This window comes from Lontra canadensis, unplaced genomic scaffold, assembly GCF_010015895.1.
Source record: "Lontra canadensis isolate GAN:19392208 unplaced genomic scaffold, GSC_riverotter_1.0 scaffold95, whole genome shotgun sequence".
In the NCBI taxonomy this organism is placed as follows: Eukaryota; Metazoa; Chordata; class Mammalia; order Carnivora; family Mustelidae; genus Lontra; species Lontra canadensis.
Window position 1 is genome coordinate 6,031,062 of NW_022631089.1, and position 26,292 is coordinate 6,057,353.

The 26,292-nt window shown below is 37.6% G+C and overlaps 1 protein-coding gene across 4 annotated transcripts in view; it reads left to right on the plus strand.

The window, feature by feature from the left end:
- Positions 1-26,292, plus strand: part of DIAPH3 (diaphanous related formin 3) — a 501,032-nt gene that overhangs the window by 190,694 nt on the left and 284,046 nt on the right. For all 4 annotated transcript variants that reach the window (XM_032836998.1, XM_032836999.1, XM_032837000.1 and 1 more), the window contains one exon: positions 23,985-24,029. In XM_032836998.1, the coding sequence (XP_032692889.1) occupies positions 23,985-24,029 (45 nt within the window). The remainder of the gene's footprint in view (positions 1-23,984; positions 24,030-26,292) is intronic.

Genomic DNA, 26,292 nt, shown 5'->3' on the forward strand with positions numbered 1-26,292 from the left:
GATAGCTTTTACTTGTTTGGTGTGATTTTTGTTTTGTTTTGTTTTGAAATAACTCAAACATTATTCTTGTCTGAACATTGGGTTTCCACCACATGTTTCAGAGCTGATATGCACTTAAGCTATTAAGTTAATTTTTAAATTATGTAATGCTTACATTTTAGGTCTATATTCAGGGTACTTAGATCAGTGATTACCTTTTAATTTTCAAAAAGAAATCTTTTTCACCATAAACTATGCCACTTATGACCCTGGGCTCATTGATCACAGAGAGCTGGAGAAGAGAGACTGTATTCCATCTGGAGTTGGGAAGGCTTGCTATAGACAGGGAAGAATTAACTTCTTAAAATACCTACTGTGGGGGCACCTGGGTGGCCCAGTCAATCAAACATCTGCCTTTGGCACAGGTCATGATCTTGGGGTCCTGGGATTGAGACCCATGTTTTTGGGGGGGGTCCCTGCTCAGTGGGGAGCCTGCTTCTGCCTCTCACTCTGCTACTCCTCCACCCCATTTGTGCCCTCTCAAACAAAATCTTAAAAAAATAAGATACCTACTAAGTGATAGGCACTATGCTATGTATCTGATTTAACTTGACAATCACGGCAATGAAAGGATATTGACAGATACTAAAAAAAAATTGCATTCCTTTGAAATGCTTGTAAAATAGAACTATAAATTAGAATCTCTTTCTAAAAAGTAGTTGTAAGTTAAAAACTCTAAAAGGTAATTGTGAATGAAGGTGGTTTCCCAGAATTTGGGATAAACTCAAAGCCTTCAGCAGATATTTTTGGGCACTGTCCTTGTTCAAAATAGTAAAACTGATGCATTTTGATCTTTGAAAACAGTAGGAATTTTCTCAGCAAGCTTATCCTAGGAAAACTTGTGAAGTAAGCAGATCTTAATTTTACCTTTTGATTATGGAGAATGAACATTTTCTTTGAATAAGATTAGTGCACTCTTCAGGCAATCAAGGAAAATATATGGCAGTTAAAATGTGTATTTACATGTAAAACACTTCAGAATTTCAGATTCCATAATCTGGAATTGATTAGTTTTCCCTTCGCTTCCCTAGTAGGTACAAATGGTGGTACCTTAAAGCTATTTAAGTAATACTGCCATCCAGCTACTGTCTCTCTTTTTTTTTTCTCTTTACTCTGATTACTTTCTTAATTAATGAGGCTCAAAAGGGAAACTTGTTAGCATGTATTTAATTTAGCTGTAGTGCTAGCCCTAAATGAAATAATTGGACCTTTAAAAAATTCTTAAGTCATCTAACTTTAGCCTTGAGATTCAAGGTTGAAAAAAAAAAAACCAATGTATTTGCTGAATCTAATGTTAGTTATGAAGCGTGAGGTGAGGGAAGGATGATCTTTTTCTGAGTGTCCTGTACTTCCATCCCTCTCTTTTTTGGACATGCTGTCCCCTTGGCCCGGAGTCTCTCATTTGACTTAGAGGCTGTCAGGGACGCATGACTTCTATTGTCTCAGCTCAGATGCTACCTTCTTTCTTTTGTGACAGTGGAAGATACTTCCATTGATCAGATTTCCAAGGTTGTCATCTTGGGTGATGCCAGCATTTCACAGTCACAACAGCAAACAGGCTGAGAAGGTGACAACTTTTTGGTCTGGATTTTAAAGAATAATTCCTAGAGAACATTATTCATGGAGAATTAAGAGCACTTTTTAGTATTCCTAGTACTTAAGATTATAGTGGAAAACAAAATTGCTGCTTTCAGAGAAGCAGGATTTCTTATAGCTATTATGTAGAAAAGATCAGAAAGGAAGGCCAGAGGAAAGTATCTGGAAAGCTTAGACAAGACTGAGGTCTGGTGGAGTGGACATGTCTCTAGTTGTCTCTTTATTCACAACCTGGCCCCTGAGGCTTTAGGTCCAGGTCTTAACTTTTTGCCCATCTCTTGTGACTCCTGAGGTTACTTTGAATCAATTTTGTGATTTTCGCAGAATTCAAAATTAAACCTCGTCACTTAGTATTCAGTCCAAGGTGGCCCTACAGTTGCTCTGCTCCCTAGCTGTGGGAGTTGGGGAAGATTGAGGCATTGTCTACTGGCTGATTTTTCATCACTGGTTTGGATCACATCACAGCTCAACAGGGAAGGTCACAGGGCTCTCATCACTGGAGACTCTACTCGGTTTTAGAGAACTACCATTATCTGGTTTTCACTGCAGTAATTATTTTGCCAAAGAATTAGGGCATTTTGTGACAACATGGATGGGCCTCGAGGGCATTATACTAAATGAAAATAAGTCAAACAGAGAAAGACAAATACTGATTTCTCTTCTATGTAGAACCTCAGAACAACAAACAATAAAAGCAAGCTAAGCTATGGATACAGAGAAGGGATTGGTGGTTGCCCGAGGCCTGGGTAGGGGAAGTGGGCAAAAGGGAGTATAAATTTGTTAAACAAAAAACCCAGAGCTATTTCTCTGTTTACCAAGGTGGAAGTTCCATCCCAGGAATTTAAAATGGTAAATGCCAATCAGTTGTGCTCCCTAAACATTTGAAACAGGTAGAAAATAAAAAGAACTGAATTCAATCATTTACTCTCTATCTGTTCTAATCACGTACTCTTTTTTTTTATTACTTACTGTTATTATTATTATTATTTTATTATGGAAGACACTGCTTTGGGTTTTACAGTCTTTCAGGTTAAGATGACTGGGTTTCACTGGTTTTTAAACCCCTGAAACTTGGAAAAGGAAAAGGGCCTTATGGTAGCCTAATAGTACCCATAAAGCACCTGTGGTGTACTACTCCCTAAGCTGGGCCGTCTTCATATTACTTTGTCTAATCAGTACCACATCTCTGCTGAGATCTTTCTCCTGCACAACAATGCTGAGTCCCCAGAATACCACCGTGACCCACGCTCTGGTAGACATAGCAAGGTATCCTAGTTGTGAGCTTGAACATTTCCTCCTGACTCATGTTCTTTATTATATCTCCATCTCGCCCGCTCCCACCCGTTAGATTTTAATAATGTTGTCTTTTAAACTAACCTCCTGTGATGTTTATAACATTGCTTTAATAGGGAAGTGCCTATGCCCTATCTTGAGGAGTATAAGGAAATTCTCTCAGCCTTTTCTTGTGAAATCAGGAAGTTTCCCTGATTCGGTTGTATCACTTTCTCTTTTATACCTTATTTTGCTATCAGGTATCACTTTGGTTTCCTTGCCTTTCTCAGTCCTAAATTTTCGAGCTCTATCTTAGCTTTCCATATTTTAAAGTCTTCTGAAAATAACACGTAGACACTTTTCCTGGCTATATTTCTCTTTTTTTCCTTCTTCTTCATTCATTGCTCCTGCCTTTTCTCTTTCTTATATTTGGCTACTGATGTTCAAGTCAACAAATATTTATTGGGTGTACATTTTATGTTAGGCCTTGTGATTGGCACTGGGGCACTGTAGAGAGAAAGGCAAACATGTGCCCATCCACATATTGCATTCACAATCTCTGCGAAACTGTCAAGTTCTCCGTCATGTTGAAGCATAAGAATGAGGAATGAAAGACAAATGTTGATTTTGATTCAGAAAGGACTGCCATGATTTACTCTCTTGGGCTCCTGTTAAAATTTAACAAGATTATAAAATAAAATTGTGTATATATCTCTTTGAAATGTAATCACAATATTCATATATTGAACATTTGGTATCATCAAAATAATGCTAATGACCTGCGTATTTTTTACCAGATTGGAAGCATCTGTTGGCTAATTTTTACAGGCTGTTGGGAAATGGATTAACGTATATTAACAGGTTATTGGTGTTGGATTTATCAACTAAAATTAATATTAACTACTTTCATTATTCACAAACTGTTAACTTAATAGGGATTAAAGGGCTTTCTAAAAGTACGTGAATAGTCTAATTCACTTAGACTGATTTATTATAAAAATGTGATTCCACAATTGTTAGCTTTCTGAAGTAATCACATTGTATAACAGGTGCATCCTATTTGCCAGATAGGGCCAATAAACTGGTTTATAAATAATTCCTCCACTGAACAGTTATGGCATATGGAAACAGTTAATGGATTATGCACTTAAAAACAAATCAAGCTTAGATTTCTGACATCATAGTTCAGTGGACAAAGTGTTGGGGTGGGGAGTGTAAACCATGGATTATCCCAGGGACTTGGCTGTGTTCAGGATGTCGCTTTGTATTTGAAACACAATTTATTCCTCTGAACAAAAGTGTATTAAAAATAAATCCTAAACTACCTCACAAGCCTACATTAAGATGAATAATATAATTTATAACCATGTATTTTGGGAATGCATGTTAAAAAAGTGACACCGAGATGAGTGCAACGTATCTTAACGTTTTCTGAAAAGGCATTTGACAAACACTAATTTGGAAAGATTGAGGAGGAAGTGTGTGAAGAACTAAATATTTCCCTAGGGATTTATCCTTTGGTTCTTGTCTGCGTCTGAATCTGTAAAGAACTAAAGACTTAAAAAAAAAATGATAGTATAGGTCAGGAATGTCTTGCTTCACCATTAGGAAGTATCTCATTGTTACCCATTATTTGTATTTTGTGTTGGGTTGCTAAAGAAACAGAATTGTATTCTGAAAGCTTTAAAGAAATAGAACTTAAAGAAAAAGGCTAAAGAGGGTGGGTTTGTTTAGCTGGAGCCACAGGCGACTTTCAGGTCCCAGAATGGTTCAGTTACATGCTTAGTTATACAGCATTATCTTTGGCATAGTGTGACGGGAATGTTAAGGGCCCGTGTAACTAGGCGTATTACTTGTATATCACACAAACGTTGCATACGGAAAGGGAGAAGGCTTGGACGTGCACATGGTGGGGTGAGGCGCTCACAAAGCTCCCCCCACACCCTGCCTTTTTTCCTCTTCTCTCTTTTCCTTTTAACATTGGAGAAAGGAATGTGGTGGGGAGTACTGGATTCACTGGAGTCACTTCATGAGTAGTAGACTGGGGTAAACCGTGTTCCTTCTAGATTACAAAATCACCTTGGTGTTTTAATTCTTGTTGTTTGCACCTATAGCTGTCCTCTATTGACAACATTGTAAGGTTGTTGCATTTTACTGTCCTCACACATTTTTTCCACTCAGGACTTCTCTTCCATTTCCTACATCTTCTGTCTTCTCCCCGTTGACTCAGGGCATCTCTTGTTGCCCTCTGGTTGCTCAGTGGACACTTCCCTATTTCAGGTGGCTCTTCTTTGCCTTGTCTGCATTATGTTCTAGCACTCAGGACTCCCAGTCATAATTAGTGTACAGTATTATTCTCCTGAAAATATAATAGAGACTCATCCTTTGGATGCACAGTTTTAATCTTAAAATAATTTAAATAAATCCGGCTCTTCACTGCCCCTTTCCCTTCCCTCTTCTGCATTCTTCCCTGTCCCCCATGCCTACCTCCACACACACTTGCCAGGCCTGGATGGAATAAGATCCCATGGCGTGAGTATTGCAACCGACGTGACCGCTGGAGCCCAAGGAGAGAGTGGTCGTGGTAGGAGGGTCCTAAGGAGCTAGGTGTGGGAGGCTTCTTGCTGGGTTGCGTGCTGTTGGAATTGGATGCTAAATAAACAATGTAGTAAATTCTTCTGTAACAGGGGAGTAAAGAAAACCCTTTATGAAAATAACTTTTTTTAACCTTGAATTTTCTAAGCTAGATTTTGAGGTAATTATATATTTGTGTTTAGGTGAGCTGGGTGTGTTTTGTCCCTCAAAGTTAAATCATTTAGTCATAGCTTATAATTTGTAACATGTTCTGTGCATTTAACACAAACATTCATGGGTTTGCTGGCATTTAAGGAGAAACACCAGGTAGGAAACCTTTGGTTATCACAGCTCTTGCTTGTCTAGGTGTTTGTGTCTTAAAAGAGTGATTCTTTCTGAGCCAGACATACTCTAATCCAGGGGTTCTTAACTTGGGGTCTTTGAACATGGCTAAGGAAAAATAATCATTACTTTCACTAACGTCTAATTGCAATTTAGCTTTTCCTTCGGTTATAAATACAGGCAACAAACACATCCACACCTATGCCATTTCTACCTGTAAAGTTTATATATCCTTTTATTTATATCCCATTAGAATTATTTCAGATATATTAAAACAGTGTTAAAACCCCTCACTACTACAAAATTAGAGTAGTTGTGAGACCTGCAGCTAGATCTTGTTGTTCAGTACATTAATAAAGAAGCCTCTTTTGTCAGTTGGGTCCTCCAAGAGCAGATGCCGAGAGAGGTTGGAGTACAGGAGACTTTTGGGGCGTGTGCCGTGGGCAATGCACATGAAGGATGGAAGGTGGGGAAAACAGGATTGGGTAGAAGAACTTCAAGCCATGATGTACTAGAACAAATCCTCAGCCACCATGGTTGGGAGGGAGCTCTGGTGCAGAATGCCTGTTAGGGGAGTCCCAGGATAGGCGCTGGGGGCCTGGGCTCGTGCTCCTGCCATGCTCAGCCATTGGCTCAGGCTGCCCAGGAATTGTGTGGCCTGGATTCAGAAGCTAAGGAGTATCCTGAGGGTGGTAACAGCTTGGATCTTGTCAGCTAAGTGTGCTCCTTTCTAAAGGGAGGTCTCCTATATATTTTATTTTCTGCATTTAGGAATTATTTTGAGAAGCCATGCACCTCTCTGACTGCCAATGGGGGCCCATGGCAACAAAGGTTGTGAAGCCTGCTCTAGCCTTTCTGCCTTGTACAGTGCTGGGTGTGAGGTGGGGTCAGGGGCCTTGGCCTGAACTTGACTGCTACCTATTTACATATATGCAATTTTAGTTAGTTTGTTTTTAAGATTTTATTTATTTGAGAGAGAGTGTGTAAGCACAGGCAGTGGAGGGAAGAAGACTCTCAAGTAGACTCTGTGCTCAATCTCAGGGCCCTGATATTGCTACTGAGCCCAAACCAAGTGTCGGAAGCTTAACCAGCTGACCCAGGTGCCACCCCCAGTTTTTTTTTTTTTAAATTCAAGGGACCAGTACCCTATTTGTAAGGAGAATGAGTTACTTCATCCAACTAAGAATATCATTTTACAGTGACTTTAACAAGTCATCCATTTTGGGGTCCACTTTAACAGACTTCTGTAAAGCATTTGTTAATACAAGCATTATGTCGAATCTGGCAGAAATACAAAACTCCTTAATTAGACAATGACACAACAAGTATTGGTAACTTTTTTTTTTTTTTTTTTAGCATTTGTGTTGACCTCCTATTATTTTATTTGTTCCCCAAAACAATCCTGCAGAAGAATCAAGGCAAATATCGCCTAGATTTTATGTGTAAGAAAAAGTTGCACTCTTGAAGCAAAGTTGAGCTAAAAGGATCTGCCACTCTGAATGGAATACAGATCTGAGTCTAAAGCCATTGCTCCTCTGCTGAGCCTTACGGCTTCTCTGATTAAAAGAAATCCTATTATGTTTTATTTAAAGTGCTCTTCTTTGATTTAAAATAATTTCCCTCTCATCTCCCGCCACCTTACCGCTGCCCCACAGCAGTTCACCCTCATCCCACAATTTATATTAAAGGCTTTTAAAACTTGCCATTTTTTATTAAGACCATCTTTCATCATTTGGTCCCTCTATTCACTTCTGTAAGTATTTGAGCTGTAAATACTAACACCATGCTGTGGCATGTACAGGAGGAGAAGAGAGACTGTGGCGTTGCCCCACACCCGTGTGTGACCCCGCCTTTGGTGGCCGTCGTTCTTTATCACATGGAGAAGATGATACCCATCTCACAAGGTGATGTGAGGATTATAGCATGAAGATTTTAAAGCATCTTTTGCAATGCCCAGCTCATTGTAGTTGCTCAGGAATTATGAGGCAAACTTAAATTTTGAGAATGCGGGCTCATTTCCACTTATAAAATTTTGTTTGTTCCACGGGACCTGGCCAGCTTTAGTCTCACTTCCAAATGGATTTGCCTGTCAAACCATAGGACTGCTGAGTGAACTGACCTATGTCAGTGGTCATTTCAGAAGATTGCCGTAACACTGATTTGTACTATCAGTTTTAGAAAATACTCATAGATTCTGTACATCCTGTTTCTTTCATTTTTGTGTATGTCTTCACTGTCAAAAGCTTTATTAAGTTCAGGAGAAAGAGGGATCTGTTGAATCAGGAATAAAGACCTGTCTTTCCCCCCCCGCCCCGAGTTTTTCCATGATTTTTTTTTCTTTGGGTTTACAAGTCATGAATGGAGCTGAGCCAATAATTTTTGTGATTTTATGAAATTTAAAAACAGAATTTTTAACTTTTAACTTGGTGTGATTCGGGTTTCAGATGTTGAGCTAATGATTCGTGCGTGAACTCGAAAAGCTCAGTCCGTACTTTATAAAATCTGACTGGTTCTTGTTAATTATTCATGATTATTTTTGACAGTTATTTACAGTTTCAAAGATTAGCAAGGATGGTATATTTGGCTTAATGTAATTACAGAAGTGGGATGCGTTAAGACACAGGGAAACCGTAGTTGATAGGCACATACAAGAGCCAAGTAAAGCTTATGGCCTAAATCCTCCCCAGGGTTTGCAGGAAGGGTGATAACTGTTAATTTTCTTTTTCACAGAGTGCTAGCAGAAGGTTCAGAGGAGTGATAATTTTTCAGGAATAGGTTTTTTTTCCCCCTCCTTCTCCTTTATGATGTAAGTTAAAGAAATTATTTAGGCAAACCATATACAATTGTTGAATTTCTGTTGTTTTGATCTATTAAGAACTTGATGGGTTCTGGCCAATTCTTGTTTCCTAAAGTGGTGACTAATTAAGGAAATGCAAAGAGCTGTCTTTATAACTTAATTGATAATGAATATTGGTATTTCTACCTTTCTTATAGCATGTCAAATAATCGATAAGGGGGTGGGTGAGAAGTATTTATTTTGGAAGACCTTACAGCCCCCAAATCTAAGATTGGAAGACAGCCTTGGAATTGTACGTGCTGTATTGGTGTATATAAATCAGTGTTTTCTGGTGAATCTCTGAGGAACTTTGCCTGCAAGAAATGGTATCCAGCTGGAAGTGATTTACACAAGTCTGATGGTTGATTGTCTCAGATTTGGTAAATCTGTCAGGACTCAGGATAAACTTCTCTAATTTTTTTAGCTTTCTGTCCATTTCCTGCATAGGGTAGAAGGAATCATTATGCTCACCAGTGGGGCTTTGTATTAATTTTCTATTGCTGCTCTAACAAATTACTGTGAATTTGGCAACTTAATGCAAATTTAGAGTTTTACAGTTCTGTTGGAAGTGCATCATGGTCTCACTGGGCTAAAATCAAGGTGTCAACGGGGCTACATTCTGGGGGGCTCTAGGGGAAAATCTGTCCATTCCTTGCCTTGTCCAGCTTCTGGAGCTGCCCACGTATGTGGCTTCCTTAATTACATCCTCCTCAGACTCTGACCTTTGCCAGGAAAGTTTCTTTTGAAGAACCATGTAATTAAATTGGGTGCACCTGACTAATCCATGCCCATGTCCCAATCTTTGGGTCTCTAACCTTAACCACATCTGCAAAGTTCTTTTTCCATGTAAGGTAACATATTTATGGTTCTAGGGATTAGAACATGGTCATCTTCCATAGAGGAGGGTGGGTACTAGGATGAGTGGTGATCATAAAACTGCAACATTTCACAAAGTACTCGGCCCTGTTAATTCCACTCACTAAAATTCTATCTTCCTCCTTTAACTCTGTGTTCCATTTACAGGAATGCTATCTTAGGGTCCTGGGGTATTTTAACTTTATAAGTTATTTGTTCTGTTCACTAAATGTTACTGAGCTTCCGATCTTTACTGATTGTATTAACATGTTTTGGTTACCACAGCTAAGTGCCTTTCTGGAGTTTTAGGAAAAATCCTATACATGTCTTCCTAAGTGCCAGCAAAGATTGTTTTTCCCCTTCTTCATTCAAATATACTATGTTTAATGAGCAACAGATATCACAGTCTACTATGTATTTCCTGTTTGTAATGCACACTATAAATTTTATTTTTTTGAGAAATTATTAAATTGTGTGTGTACATAATTTTTTTTTTCTTCAACCCAGGAACATCCTTCCAAAACCTTGAGTAAAGAACCATTAACATTTAAAAACAAATTGGTGGGGTGCCTCGGTGGCTCTTTTGGTTAGGTGCCTACCGTTGGTTCAGGTCAGGATCCCTGGGATCTAGCCCTGCATCAGGCTCCCTGTTCAGTGGGGAGTCTGCTTCTCCCTCTGACCACCCCCTCCCCATTTGTGCTCTCTCTCTCAAATGAATAAATAAAAAAATCTTTAAAAAAAATTTTTTTTTTACTCTTATTTGTTACTACGTTTTTTAAGAAAGACTGGTTCTAATTTAGAAAAAGAAATGTGTACTATTTATACATTACTAACTTTTGGGAGATAACTTATGATTACGTTATTAACTTTCTACACTGCCTGTTGAAAAACAATTTCCTCACTTTGAAGTTTAGTTAAGTATGTTAAAATACAGATGATTACTCTTGTTCTATGATGTTTCACAACAAATTTTTCAGAATAACATTTGTTTTGTGATAGAGACCCTGGGAAGAGGGACATTTTCTTGGTCAGGATCTTACTCAGACCTCATAAGCATCTAGAAATGGATATGAACATATAATTTCATTACTACCTGGAAAATATATGTTGTTATAATTGCATATTCCACTAGGCATGTTTCAAATACAATATATAAAAAGTTTATTTTAATTGGAAAAATTCATCACTTAGGAAATCCCATTTATCAGAAAGATCTAATGCAACCACATTTCACACAAAATAAGCAATTTATTTTAATTTAATTGTTGCCTGGCTCCTCTTCCATCATGACGCTGCCTTAGCCTCCTTCTTCCCGGAGCAGAGCTCTTCTTCCTCCTTTCATCTTCTCCTCTTTTTCAATTAGAGAACCAATTATTTTTCAGGGTTTCACAGGTCACAGTGAGACAGTTTGGCGCTCTGCTCCTGTAGCATAAGATTTAACCCAGAGGAGTCAAAATAGCCAGGGGAATAACTGTGTTTGTTTTTAAATGAGGGATAATAGTGTTGGGAAATTTAATGTCTGTCAGTTTTAAAATTATGCATTTTCTGAATAATACTTTTCTCAAGTTTTACTGTGCTTCATTTCAAATCTTGCCTATCTATAGAAAAGCGAATATGAGCTCTTTCCACTGACCAATCATTTGTATTTCCATTACCCGCTTTAGTAGATTGGGCGGTGTTTTCAGTACTGATAACGAGGAAAGCAGCAGTCTGTACCAGGTTCTGTGTGGTAACAACACTTTGGTCATAGAATTTCCTAGATGTGTGTGTGTATGTGTGTTTGGTAAACTCATGTGTTTATGAGAGAATATCTTCCATAAACCAGATAATCCAAAATTGATCTCCACTGGATTGTGGCTTCATTTTTTACCATCTGTTTTCCTTTGCAAGACTGTGAGGTACAGAGAAGGCAACTGATGGGATCATCCCATGCCCATTTTTGTATCTCTGAGGTGTGCTTTATCAAAAAAGCTATTTTCGTGAATGTGTTCTTGATGAATAAGCGTAACTTACAAACTCAATAAATCAAAATTTCTCATTATTCTTGATTATATTAGGGCTGTAAGAAGTCCAGAACAGCTGTTGGAAGCAAAAAGCAATGAGAGAAAGGCGCTGACTCAAACAGTAAAAGGGAAAAGGGATGCCTACTCGGCCATAGTAACTGTACCCACTCCTTACATTGTGATATTCAGGCCTTCATCCCATGTTCATGTGTAGAAGCTCAGAGAAGTTAAAAATCTGGCTCTCTAGGTCACATCACTGTCAAGGAGCTGGAAGTCCAGAATTCACTTCTTCCTGACTTCATACCTTCTTTTCCCTCTCTGCTGATTAGACCAAAAGGAAAGGAGAGAGAGAGTGTTAGTCCACAAGCGCTGCTCTGGCAATGACCTTGGTATCTGCTCCCCGGACTACCTGTGTGGCACAGTGACCTCTTTTCTTTTATTCCTTTTAACCTTCGGAAGCTCTAATAGCCATTTCATCCATTACATACGTACTTCCAACCCTTTTTTCCCTTAAATACCTTTATGTTGTTTTCGCCTATTCTTCCTCCTCCTAAGACAGTAATGCCAGCTGTCTGCAGATTTTCCACCCCTACAAATAGCACATTTATTATATCCCATGTGTGCATGTGTTCTAAAGGATTAAAAAGAAAAAAAAAAAAACAAAACCCTTCTCTGTTATTGGTAGCTTTTTGGGGTCTGGTCCAACTTGTATTTCTAGCTGTATTCTCCTTGTTATTTTTCTGCTTTATACACTAGACTTCAGTTAACTTTGGTCTATTTTTTCACCAAGTTTGGCTATGCATTTCATTGCCTCTCCCTGTGTCTTCATCCTTTACCCTGAATGTTTTAATTTTCAGTCTCTACCCATTCTTCATCTCCTAGGAAAATCTCCACAGGAACTGCTTGCTGCTGAGGTCTTATTGGCAGAATGTCTTCCACTGGGTTAGGCTTGGAGAATTTGCTTGGGTTCTGCCCCTGGCTGCTGCCTTGTGTGCACTTTTTTGCTTTCACATGGTTGAACCCTTTCTCCTTTCCTGGGAGAGTGCCAAAGCCTCTGGAAAGGCTTCCCTCTCCTGCTGCTCTGCTCTCTCTCTCCATCTCCTTCTACCTTCTTTGTTTCTCTTCAGCCACACTGGAGAGCCCCCAAGACATCCCCAGAGGTTCCCTTCCTTGGACATGGGAGAGGAAAAATTAAGTCTCTTATCAACTCTGAGTCTTGACTCCAATGTCACCTTTGCAGTGAGGCTCCTGCACTTGCTTTCCAACTCAGTACTGCCACGGTTTTCCATGAGTTCTGCCCCTAGGTCCCTGTGCCAGTTCTTTCTACCTGGGTTGTTTCTTTCTTCGTAAAAATCGTTTATCAACTTCTGGTGTATTCTCATTTACTAAGCATATGTTTATTTTGTTTATTCTCTGCCTTCATTGGAATTTAAACGTCTTTCGGAGAGAGATCTTTGTTTTCCTTTACTGCTGTGTTGCTATCACCTAGCAGAATGCCCGACATGTTAGTGGACTGTGAATTAATGTTGAGTGAATGAATGATGGTTTCTCATTCCTTTAAAAGGGAAATATGATAATTTCTTCCTCTTCCAACGAGCTATCTTTTTTTTTTTTTTATTTAAGCAAATAGTAATTTTGGAGAGAGAAATATTTAAGTGATCAAGACTCCAATTAACTCTGTCCCTGATGACTTTAGCTCTGAGTGAATAACAAGCTCTTCTGTAAATTAGGTAAAACAAACAAACGAACAAAAATTTGGAACAATGAAAGTGACTGAGAGTGGGATAGGTTCAGGATCTAGATGCTGGAATATCTTGCTTGGTTTAGCAGTAGGAATCTATATAAGAAGGAGGGAAGAGTTGAGGTAAATTTTGTCTTATTGTTGGATGGACCTTGATTCCATTGTGCAAACCAAGAATAACTGTTAACAAATAGATTGTAACATATTTTATAGTCACCACCACCCCCCAAAATTGCACCTTTGTTAGGTATTGATTTTATTTTTTTTGGTATGAGATGAATTTCATATCACATAAAAACCATTTATAAGTGAAAAATTCCGTGGCATTTAAGACATTCACAGTGGAGTGCAACCACCACTTCTGTCTACATTTAAAACATTTCCATCAGTCCAAAGTGAAACCCTGTACCCACTGAGCAGTTTCTCACCCTTCGTCCCCATCCTTTCTCTCCAGCCCTGGCAACCACCCATCTGTTTTCTGTCTATGTGAATTTATACTGGGTGTTTCATAGAAATGGGAGACCTGCAATATGTGACCTTTTCGTATCTAGCTTCTTTTACTTAGCATGATAGTTTTTAGGATCAGACACATTGTAGCAGATATCAGTATTACATTCCTTTTCTGTATATACTATTGTGTTTATATACCATCCTGTGTATATATGAAGTTTTTATTCGTTCTTTGCACATTAAAGCTGTCCCCCCCCCCCCGCCTTTATTTGCTATTGTGCCTAGAGCTGGTATGAATGTGTGTGAACATGTATTTGTTTAAATACCTGTTTTCCATTCTTTGAGAACAGACTTAGGAGTGGAATTGCTGTATCACTTGGTAATTGTGTATTTAGCTTTTTGAGAAACTGCCAAACTGTTTTTCAGAGTGGCTGAGTCTCTTTACGTTCCCTCTAGCAATGCATAAGGGTTCTAATTTCTCCACATCCTTGCAAACACTTGTTTTTTTTTTCTTTTGTTTCTTTTATTTTTATTTTTATTTTTTTGGATAGGTGTTGACTTTAAGCTTTTAAAAAATTCAAAATTTACTTAAACTATTCTTATGTAAAGATTTGAGCATAACAAACTGAAGTATATTAACTCTTCTTATAGAGGCTAATACAAGGTTTAATCAAGTAGAGAAACCTTAGGATACAAATAATATTGCCAGTTTGAATAGTGGTAGAATTCAAAGGTTTTTTTGACAGTGTAGCTTGCAAGTTTACATGAAAGACACATGTATTCTGGGTTATTCTATATTATAACTATAAAATATCACCTGTGAATGAAGTAGACATGAAATATTACTTATGCTGTTTAAAATTTTGTGAAGATACCTGTTTAAACTGCTATAATTTATTCAGTATAAAATAATCATTACAGAAAGTTGAGAAATGGATGAAAGAAAGAAGTACCACCCTAAACTCTACTACCTGAAATCAGTGTAGGGTTTGCCTGTATTCCCTTTTATCTTTTCAAAATATGTGTATGTGATATATTTTCATGTTATTTGCACATATGCTTTCTATATTATTAAATGTTTTTATCGTATCTTGACTGACCATATAGTATTACATCTAGTCATTATATCACAGCTGTTATACATATTTAAGAATCTATTGATTGAAACTAGATTAATTAGAAAAGATCTCACGAGAGGAGGTAGCTTCACCTTGCTGACCCCATGCAAACTCTTTCTTTGCTCTAGTGTCATTTCCTTTGAGAAATGCCTTCTAGCACTTTCTAGATTGGGATAGATCCCTTTGTAATTCAGTCCCACATAGCTCCTTTTCACTCACAGTATTGGTTTGTGATTCTTATAAAATTCTTATTTGTATGTTTACTTAATGTTCTCTTCCTAATAAACTGTAATCTTTCCATGGGTAGAACTAGGTCTGCCTTCTTTCCATTCTATCCCCTTCACTGAGGCCAGTATCTGATGCTTACTATTGCTTCATAAGTTTATTGGATGGGTTAGTGAATGAACACACAGGGAGAAGGAGAAAAAGAATAAAGACATGGACATGTGTGCTGGATGTATTTGGGGAATTATATGTAGGCTTGGGAGCTAAAGAGTATAATGTTGTGTCCTTCAGTTTCCATGGGATCGCCGGAGATGGACCATGAGCCAGGGCACAGTTGTGTCCATATTATGGAGGTCTTTGTATGGAAAATTCAGGCATTTAAATTTAATGCCATCACATAAATATTAATAATTTAAAATATTAAATATATTAAATTCTGTCACGAACATTGAAATGTATCGAATAGAGATAAAATGTGATTCAATCCGTACTTTACCATAACAAGTCAGTATTGGACAACTCTGTGTTGTAGTAAGTAAAATCCACAGGCTGGGGTACCATTAAGAGACCATTCTAATTACCCAGGGAACTGGTGATAAAGTCCAGAATCTAGGTTCCTTCCATGGGAGTACAATAGATATGAGAGAGAGTTGTGGAAGTAGAATCAACCAGGTTTAGGGGATCATTAGCTAGTGGACTTTGGAAAGAATTGCAGACCATAGGCTGATTTAGGGTTAATAGCATGAATTAAGCTGGTGTCTATAGATTTTAGGCTGAAGATAAGCAGCTTTTAATTTTACCCAGTTGACTTGAGATACTGTTATGGATTCTCATTATAGGTTGGCAAAGCTTTTCTGTTTAGTCCACACAGTAAATATTTTAGTCCCTGTGGGCCATATGATCTTGGTTATAGCTACTCAGTTGTGCCGCTACAGTGCAAAAGCAGCCACTTACTTTATGTAAACTAATGGTCATAGCTGTTTCCAGTAATATTTTATTTATAAAAACAGGTGGCAGCTCAGACTTGACTCATAGGGCTGTAGCTTATTGAGCACTGGTTTAGATTACTGAGGTTTTATTTCAGATTATAGTATTAAGTTATAGTGTATCTTAATGTGAATTATGTGATTTCTTTGGCCAGTGATCACTAATTGGAAGTAGGACTGGAGAAATGGGCTCTTGTATTTTCTTAGATTTGACAAATTACCTCAGAGATATCTGTGACTAAATGTCATGGAAGTAAGATAGAGAAAAGGGTATAGTAGCAACTACCTGAAGAAGATTGGTTGGAAAGTCTAATTTGGATGGTGAGAGAAATGAAGGTAGAGGGATGTCAAAGGGAAACTAGTTAAAGTACAAAGACTAGAGAGTATATGAATTTTAAGAACAGGCTTCTTGGACATGACAATAGTGGGAAAATGTAGAATTTTAAGTGCTGTATCTTAGAATAAAGACCTTTCAGGAATTGGTCTAATTCCAGAGAGTCAAATAGTTGTATAGCCAAAATGCTGGAATAAAATAATGGAAATAGAAGCAAGATTCTAATACCAAAAATTAACAATGAAAACTTCATTTTTGGAATTAGAATACCTGGTTGGAATCTTCTCTCTGATTTTTTTTTTAATTTAGATGAATTTGCAAATTCAGATTAATTTTCTCATCTGAAAAGAGGTTAATAGCTATTCACAAGATTATTAAGAGACAATGTCCTGAATGCCTATCATGATACCTGATTCACATTACTTCATAAATGGAAACTCTTCTTACTGGTTCACAAACCGGTTCCCTCTTCACAGAGGGCAAGGAGAGACTATAGAAGGAGGCAGACCATTCCAGATTGGTAGGTGGCAGGTTTAAAAAGCAAGGGAGCTTAGCTTACAAGACATGCTTTGTGTGGCTGCAAGATGAGAAGATGTCTGTTCCTACCCATCAAATCTTGAAAGTTTATATAGAGGCTTTAACTGGGTTCAGTTATGTATATATCTGGATATTTTCAATAAAACCCTACTCTCTCAAGGCTATGTTTTTGGAACAGTGGAGCATGCATTCCAAGGACACAGGTGAGGGATCTCCAGTTGCCTGGGTCAAGCTTGCGGATCAACTGGGGATCATGATTACCTTTTCATTTGTATTGCCTTATGGCAAAGAAGAGTAGCTGTTATGAATTAGGCATTTGGACTGAATATTCTCTAAGTTCCCTTCCATAGCTAAGTTTCATTTTTTATTGATATTTAAGGTTTTTTCAGTGATAAATTAATATGAATTCATCTTTAAGACCTAGTATTCAATGCCATTTTTTTGAATAGTAATGATCTTAGGAGATTTAATATAAAACAACTCTTGGGAAGGTGTAAAATGTTCCCTTCCCTTGTGGTGGTCTTTAAATTAGATCGTAAGTTTAGATCGTATCTGACTCCACGGCATCAAAATGGCTGTTTTCATTCATGAAATGGTACAGTTACTGGGGTCATTGGTTTATATCAAAATAGTGAAGCATTAAGAGAATCAGGCAGTGAGCCATGCAGGGTTGAAGTTAGAGGGGATTGCTGTTTTTGCTAGTGACACTTTCTTAACTTTTTTTTTTTTGAAAAACTATTGAACATGAGCATATGACTCTTTATACTAATTGTAATGCATTACTGTATCCCATAATCTATGAGAATGTTCACCTCTGCACTCTGCCTGTCCAGCTGTTGTCTTGAACAATTATCAGCGAGTTATTATTCCGGTATGAGCTGTGTCATGCTCGAAAGTGGGATAAAAAAAAATGTTAATGAGCATGCATGAATGTTGGTTGATGAAGGTTAAGTGCTTGCAGATATGCTCTCTGCATTCTTCGCCGTGAATGTTCAGACGGAGGCAATGGGTTCTGATGAGGGATTACAAACAAATGGTGCTGATTGACAGTTCTTGATTTAACATTAAAATGGTATCTAAAGGCAAATTCTCTATTTCCGCTGAATAATAGACACAGTGTTGTTGACCTCTGGTGCAGCTCTTCATCATCGGTTTTATTTCACAATTTTTTTTTTTTTTTGCTGCTGTACCAGATTTTCAAGTTCTCTCATTTTGTATTACACATTATTTTAAAGTTGTGCCTGGTGAGGGTGGTGTAGTTTAAAAAGAAACATTAACATGTCCATTATGTACTTGGGTTTTTAGAATAATAACTTTTCAATTTTAAGTATGAACAAATTAAAATCCATACAGTAGCTTTTCAGGCTGATAAGCATGGTCCAGTACTCATCAGCAATATGTTCTTTCTCTTTGTGTCTGTTTGCATGTAGTTTTAAATGAGGACCCAAGTGCTTTTTCAGCATTTGTTATTTGTATGCTAATTAAAATTAGCTGCATATATATTCTTTAGAAATTTTTGGAGTTGATTCTGTGAACATTTCATTTCCCATGCTATATATTGAACTTGAACTTCAAATTTTTTTTTTTTAAAGAAATGACTATGCAAAGAACAATATTAAGTAGTGTTGATGAGGCTTTTTTTCTCATCATTTTATCCATTATTAATAATTGAGAAGTTGGTGTTCCAACTGGAGGTTGTCCTTTATAAAGTGTAAAATGGTACACAAATGTTTGTTTTTAATCAATTTTAGCTGAAAGGACAACACAGAGGGATCACAGTGCTTTTGCATCTTATAATGAAAGTGGGAATGTTGGTTAGGTAAAGAGAATTGTAAAGTTAGTATGATCTATAGTAATCATTTTATCATTTAATAGATGAAAAGTGTGATAGCTGAGCACAAGATTAAAACCTTTGCCAGTAAAACCATCATTGGTTCATGTCTGAATGATGTATCACTCAAATATTTTCTATATGCGTCCTATGGAGACAGCACCCTTTAATTTGGTGCCTATTTAGGAGATTTTAACAATATGCTAGAATATTCTCTGTTTTTTTTTATTTTTCACACATTTTTAATATGTGAAGCTTGGTTTGTAAAATTTATAGGGTTTTTCCTGATAAAAGGAATCATAATTGTTATGGAAAATACTGCTGCCTTAACTCTGAAATCTGAAGGAAACAGGACAGGAATACCCACCTGTAGCTCTTGGCACTGGTTCCCATATCTATCCTGTATATTGATACTCCTCTGCAGAAGAGGGCCTCCTTATCTCCTAGCCCAGCAGCTTTGTGCTTACGGACTTTTTCTCCTTGGAGCTCCGTAATCCCTATTGTATTAAGTGCTTAAGACTTAGTGCTCGTGTGGCTTTTTTTTTTTTTTCTGTCAGCAAGTGAAATTGGATATACAAATCATACTCCCTCAAGGCTAGCTACTTCTTAATACTATGCCTAGGATTGCAGTTATCTGCCATCAATCAGCAGGCAGAGGCTCTGGTTTGGTTATTGAATCAGTCATGGCAAATCATGCAGCCCAGCCAACCAGCCAGTCAGCCAAACGACACATTTCAGACGCCCCTACCCTGAAAGGTACTGTCTTAGCTTCTGGAAGGGAGTGCTGAACAAGACAAATAGAATTCTTGACTTCTTGTAGTGGATTTTCAAATGGCGAGGGTAGAAAATAAATTGGTAGAAAAGCAGCAACAACAACAACAACAACACTGTGGTTTTTTTTTTTTTAACGTCCTCAGCAAGTAATGAGCAAGTTATGGTAATAGGTGCTACATGGAAGAGGCTGGTCACCGAAGACCTCTGATGTTTAATTGGAGACCTGAAGGGGAATTGAGAATTCGCCAGGCAAGCGAGGAATTGAGGGACAAGCTCTACAGATGTGGGAAACAGCATGTTCAATGTCCCTTAGGTTGGAAAGAATTTGTAATCTAGAATCCTTCAGACACTCAGTGTGGCTGGAGCATTATTATATAAGGAGGAGAAAGGCAGGAGATGGGGTTTGAGGTCTGGATGGTAATGGAAAAGCTTTAGGCCAACATTTGAGATGTTTGGGAGGGTGAATGTGGTTTATGAAAGCAGGAAGGAAAAGAGAAGTCTAATCCTACAGAAGGCATGGTTTCATCAGAGGATTTAGCACACCATTGCTGTGTCTGCTGTCCCAGGGCACAGGACCTAGAAGGTATTGCTGACCTGCTGGATGTGGTGGTAGGTGATGTTACAAGGCTACACAGTGGTCTGCTATGAGCCTAGAATGAGTGATGCTAAGGACATGTTCTTTATAGATGCTTTGCCTCTCTCCTTTCTAAAAGATGGTGTAAAGGACTATAGCCCCCCTTTTTTTCATCTTTAAAATTTGATTTAAATACTATTAATTAGCATATAATATAAGTTTCAGGTTTAGAGGTCAGTGATTCATCAGTCTTCTAGAACATGCAGTGCTCATTACATCACCTGCCCTCCTTAATGCTCATTGTCCCACTACCCCATTCCGCCGACCCCCGTCCCTTCCAACAACCCTCAGTTTGTTTTCTATGACTAAGAGCTTCTTACGGTTTCTCGCCCTCTCTGATTTTGTCTTGTTTTCTTTTGTCCTCTTTTCCTCTATGATCCTCTCTTTTGTTCCTTAAATTCCATGTACAAGTGAGATCATATGATAACTGTCTTTCTCTGATTGACTTAATTTGCTTAGCATAATACCTTTTAGTACCATCTACATCATTGCAAATGGCAAGTTTTTTTTTTTTTTTGGATGGCTGAAGCCCCTTTTTTCTAACACATAAGAAAGTTATTTGAAATAAGTTGGTGTTAAACATAGCGGTTTTGACTTAACTATGCTTTAACAAATAAAGATGTATTTCAATAAATTTCAAAATCCTATTGCATACAAGGTATGGATGACAGTAGAAATCAGATGTCTCAGCTCCCCTCTCCAAATCCTGTTGTTGGAATTCCACTTCCCTCTGAGGACTGGTTTGCCTTGTATCTCAGAGATGCAGGATGAGTTCATGTGTGATGGTCATTCTTGAAATAAACCCTTTTGTTCTTCAACTGCCTTGTGTAGAATGAGACTGGAAAAGACGGAAGCTCTTCTCTTTTGGATTTATGTTTATACTAAGATTTTTTTCTACATTAAAAAAAAAACTTAGAACTGTAGTTTACTTCTTTGTATATATGTATATAAACTCACATATTTACACCTAAAAAGTGACTCTTCAGAGCGAGAGGAGAGGGTTGCGTTCTAATCCTGTCTCCTGTTCAGCTTTCAAGGCCCACACCTCAAACCGCTTATTCCACGAAGATTTTCCTGACTAGCCAGATATATTTTTTGCTTCTTTGAACCTCCATGCGTCGTCTCCCTTAATTGGTCTCATTTCTTTCAGTCACTCAAAAATTGACTGATTTTTCAGTAAACTCTTTCAGTGGGCTTCTGACGGATTATCTCTCAAAAGACCCCTTTAAAATGTTTCATTTTATATAAATGATTCTACTATTATATAATTTTTATCTTTGTACCTATTACTGCTCCAGTTTTAATTGAAATCCTTTAAGGACCAGAATTATGTTTTCTTCTTCTCTATCCTTCCTTGGATGTCTCAGTGCCTTATGAATGAGTGAGTGATTGAAATTGCTTAAAATAGTCTTTGCAGTGACAAAGGAGCCTGTCCTATCCTTGGAGGAGCTCTGTATTGATAAGGATTACAATTCTAGTTGTTTTCATTGCTCTGACAGGACTTTCATTGCCCTGGGTGTCCTTTTTCCAAAAACGGAGTTTGGTACAGTGAGAATAGCCTAGAACTGAGAATCTGGTTTTTAATCTTGAATCTGCCACTAGGTAGTTCTTTGGCCTTGGAGAGGGGCAGTTTTCTGGGCCTCAGTTCCATATCTATGAAAATGGGAGTTCTAAATATTTGAGATTTTTTACAGCTACTTATCTTCATTAAAATGAAGAACTAAGCTACCAAAATAAACTTTGGGAAAATCACTTTAAAATCCATGTATCTAGGCTTAGTAGAGGAAGAACGGTAGTAATGATGGTAAGCTTGATCACATATCTTTTCTCAAAAGGGAATGAGATTATCACTTAGGCATACTACACTGGAGATTCAATGAAGGCTTATATACATATGGAAAAATACATTGCAAGAATGTTTACTGTAATAATATTGATGGCAAAAATTTGGAAACACCTTCAATAATCATTACGGAGAATAGTTAATTATGGTAAAATAGGGTACATGGGTGACATACTATGGAGCTTTTTTTTATTTTTTTTTTTTAAGATTTTATTTATTTATTTGACAGAGAGATCACAAGTAGGCAGAGCATCAAGCAGCGGGGGGGTGGGAGTGGGGGATGGGCTCCCTGCTGAGCAGACAGCCAGATGCAGGGCTCCATGCAGGGCTCAATCCCAGAACACTGAGACCATGACCTGAGCTGAAGGCAGAGGCTTAACCCACTGAGCCACCCAGGCGCCCCCTATGAAGCTTTTTTAAAGAATGTGGTAGATCCATACATATGAACATGGAAAAATATTCAGTGTTCATTGCTATATCAAATAATAAAATGTAAAACAACATATATGATATAAGCTTATTTGATTAAAAAGGAAAAACCCTTAAGTCGTATATTTGGATGTGTGTATATACATCTGTTTGTGTTTACATAAATACTTAGATATGTATATTTATATTTTATGTGTAGCTTTTTAGAAGATACCAACAATAGCTTTTGTTACTAGTAACTATTTTTACCAGTAGGTTTTTTTCTTTTTTTGGAGGAATATTTATAATAAAATTTAGTAGGGTAAAGGAACATTTGCTTTATTGTTTGAATCACTTTACAGTGATGTTTAAAAATTCTTTTTCCTAGAAAACATTTTCAGCATAATAGGACAATTAGCTGGATTTTTATGCTTAGTTGTCTGTTTTTTTAAACTCTGTGTTTTATATGTTTAACCGGGAAGTAAAAGGTGACTTTGCCTTAGTCAATGTAAATGAATCTCAAAAATTGTAACAAGATATGTGAGTCATTTGTTTGATTTTTTAAACAGTCACCGCTTAGAAATGACCTTAGCTTTCCAAAGTGAAAGAAATTTTTGTCAAGTATATTACATACACAGGGTTCCATTAATTCAGTAAACTGCATTCAGAAAGCAGTATATTCGATAGTTAATTATTCCAAATGGTGCCAGTGATCAGAAGGGACCCCCATTTGTAATGAAGGGAGTCTGCGTAATGGTTATCCTGAAGAATGTTTGCTCAAGTGTGAGGATATAAGTAATTGATGAAGTGAAAGTTGCATATATCTTCCTCAGGCTTTAGAAGGAGAGCTTGTGAAAAGCTGAGAAAGCATTGTGAGTATCAAGTAACCAAATAAAGAGGACTAAGTACAGGAATAAGATTTTAAATTTCAAATCATTTGATATCAAGTATTCTGTAAGTCAATAGAAATGCATGTGTTGTAGGTCATATTCCTTTGGGACATTTTTATGTATGCATGTTGAGAAGAGTTTTTGCAGTCCTCATTGACTTTGTAAAATTTCGATAGCATATTTGCTGCTGGTATATGTCTTCCTATTGGAATTGTAGGGGAATTTATCCAATGTGAGTCTCTATTATTTGTAAAGTCTACTGTACTATAGCCTGTATTTCTGAAAATAACATGTCTCCTGACCCATGAGCACCTGCACATCTCCCATTCACCACTTATGGAACAGGATAGCCTTGTAGGCAGGTGCACTTGCTGTCTCAACGTGCCGTGCACTGCACTTGCTTTCCAGAACTTGTGGCATATGGGTTGAAGGCCGTTCTTCCTATGGAGAGCCAGATAGGAGGCGGGGCACGAATACCCTCTGCTCTTAGGTTTCCAAACTCTATTCCATCGTCTTTTACCTCAGATCTTTCTCCCACAGCCCATTCCTATGTGTGGGAGGAGGAAGGGAACACAGCCTCTATGGTTGGGTCTAAATTCTGATCCTGTTGCTTCTGGTTTTCTGCAAGTTTTTTCTTGGTCTTCCTTATGCCTGAGACTCTGTCCTTACCTTCTCTTCTGCATCTTTCCTTTGCAGTGCGGGCAGTGGGATCCTGTCCTGTTTTAAGTAAAAGAAAACATGGTGAGCTCATTTAAGCATATTCTCCCTGTAAGTACCCAGCTCCTGAATTGAACCACATAGCTTTCAAGGCCATCGGCTCAGCGTAGACCTTAACAGAAACCTAATTTTACACTCCATGTTGAGGAATGACATCTTACTCTAAGCGTTATCATTCCCCCGGAGGAAATAAATGCCATTGATCCTGAAATGGCAAGGCGATAGGAAAAATCTCTGGATAGAAAAAAAATAATAATCTTCAGTTATCATCTCCAATTATTATCTGGCTCTACTTTCTCTGTAGGGTAGAATGAATCTTAGTCATTCTTCCTTTAATTCCATTCAGCCCACATGTCCTCACATTTGTAGTTTCTGCTGATGTCCACATTGGCTCTGAATGGCCAAGATGATCAATTTCCAGAGAAAAAGCACAAAAGTGGGAGTTTAGAGTTCTGATGTCCATTTGCTGACTCTTCGCTACTCTGCTTCAGTTTTTTTACTGTAAAATAAGATCTTTATTAGGTGATATTTTACTATTCATTTTAATGGGAGAGAAAGGATTTGAAACTTTGAGAAATTCAAGTAATCATTTGAAATATGGATTCCATGTTTCTTGGGTAAACAAAAAAAGTAAAATAATAAGAAAATGATATGATTTATTAAAATATTTTAAAGTTTTGATATTTTGACATGCACCAGAGTCCCCAATTTATGGGTGTTCCTAGATGTCAAAAATATTCTTAGTATTTTGTTTTATGTTCTGTATTGGCTTGTTGGTATATGTGTTTTGAACCTTAATTTTTACTGTTTGACATTTTCGTGAAACATTTAAACCAGAGATAGTTTTTAAGTAGTAAGATTGGGTAGTTTACAGTAAAGGATATTTCATTTCCTATAAAGATTGTTCTCTACTAAGATGTTAATGCTTCTCTGCTCAAGTGTCAGGTGGCCCAAAATCATGTGAAGTAATTGAGTTTAAAGTGAAATTTTCTAATAGGATTTAAGCTATTGCACTCCCATTAATAAAAAGTTTCTTCCCTTTTCCTTTCACAGAATGGTTCTGTTAAGTACTTTCTTCTTTTTCATAGTCTGTTTGGTTAGTATGCTCAGGATATGATGTTTTTGTGAGGCAGGCTGGAAGATACTGGAAAATGATGGTTTTATACAAAGCCTGTAACTTTAAATATGGACATTAGGAAGGAGGTGGAAATGTTGCTTATCTTAAATTCTTCAGAGTTTTCATGGGGGTTTTGGGGATTATAAAACATCAGGACTTTTTCAAATCCTGTCTTGATTCAGCTCTCCTTTTTTCCGTAGTAAGATACCTGTCTAGTGATCCACAACAAAGGAAGATAAAGCACCATTTATTGTTAACATGGTTGTCTGCAGATACTAAAGACTGCCTCTTTTTCTAGAATGCAATATGATAGTTTCTCCATGTGCCCACAACTTATGTGGGGCAAAGACCCAGGAGGTGAAAGGGTTGGTTTCAGTGATGGAAAATGTCAGGCTCTCTTGCCCGTGGCAGCTTTTGAAAAGGGAAAGAGATAAAAGATGAGGGGGCTACACTCCAAAAGGGGCTGAACCTTTTAAAGTGGAGGAGTAAGAAGATGGGGGAGAGAGGAGCTATGATCTGCTTTCCATGTTAAAGACTACCCTTGCTTTCTCGCTCATCCTCCCTGATGACAATAGTTGACCAACGTGGCCATAGTCTTAGAAATCTGAGAGCCGGGCTGTGACATTGGAGAAACTGGAAATGGGATTAGGTTCTTGAGACCATGGATAGCCAAGAAGTAAGGTTCTTAAACAATTTGGAGAGGTAATCCAGACTGAGGTAGGAAAAACGATTCTTCTGGAGCTGCATTTTCTGTACCATCTCATGAGCAATCAGACTGGAGTCCATGTTTGAGGTGCACTGTGCCTTGAAGAAGCACCATCTCTGTCCTTGAGCAGATCTTGAGAAAGACCACACACATTTTAAATGATCCCAGTTTGATCTGATTTGAGATTGAGGGTCACTTAAGATTTATTGTTTTCTTGTTTAAAAAAAAAATCACCTAATCCCTACATACATTTTTAAAGCAAAATGAGGTCAAACTCATATTATTTTAAAAAAAGTGGTTTGAAATCCAGCCAGTCCAGCCTTACTTTTTTTCTATATTTTTTCATGCTTTGTTAACATAAAATCTTATCACTTAAAGCACGCTTACATCTACAGTTCTTTTTTTTAATTTAGTTTTTTGTGTTCCAAGATTTATTGCTTATGTACCACACCCAGTGTTCCATG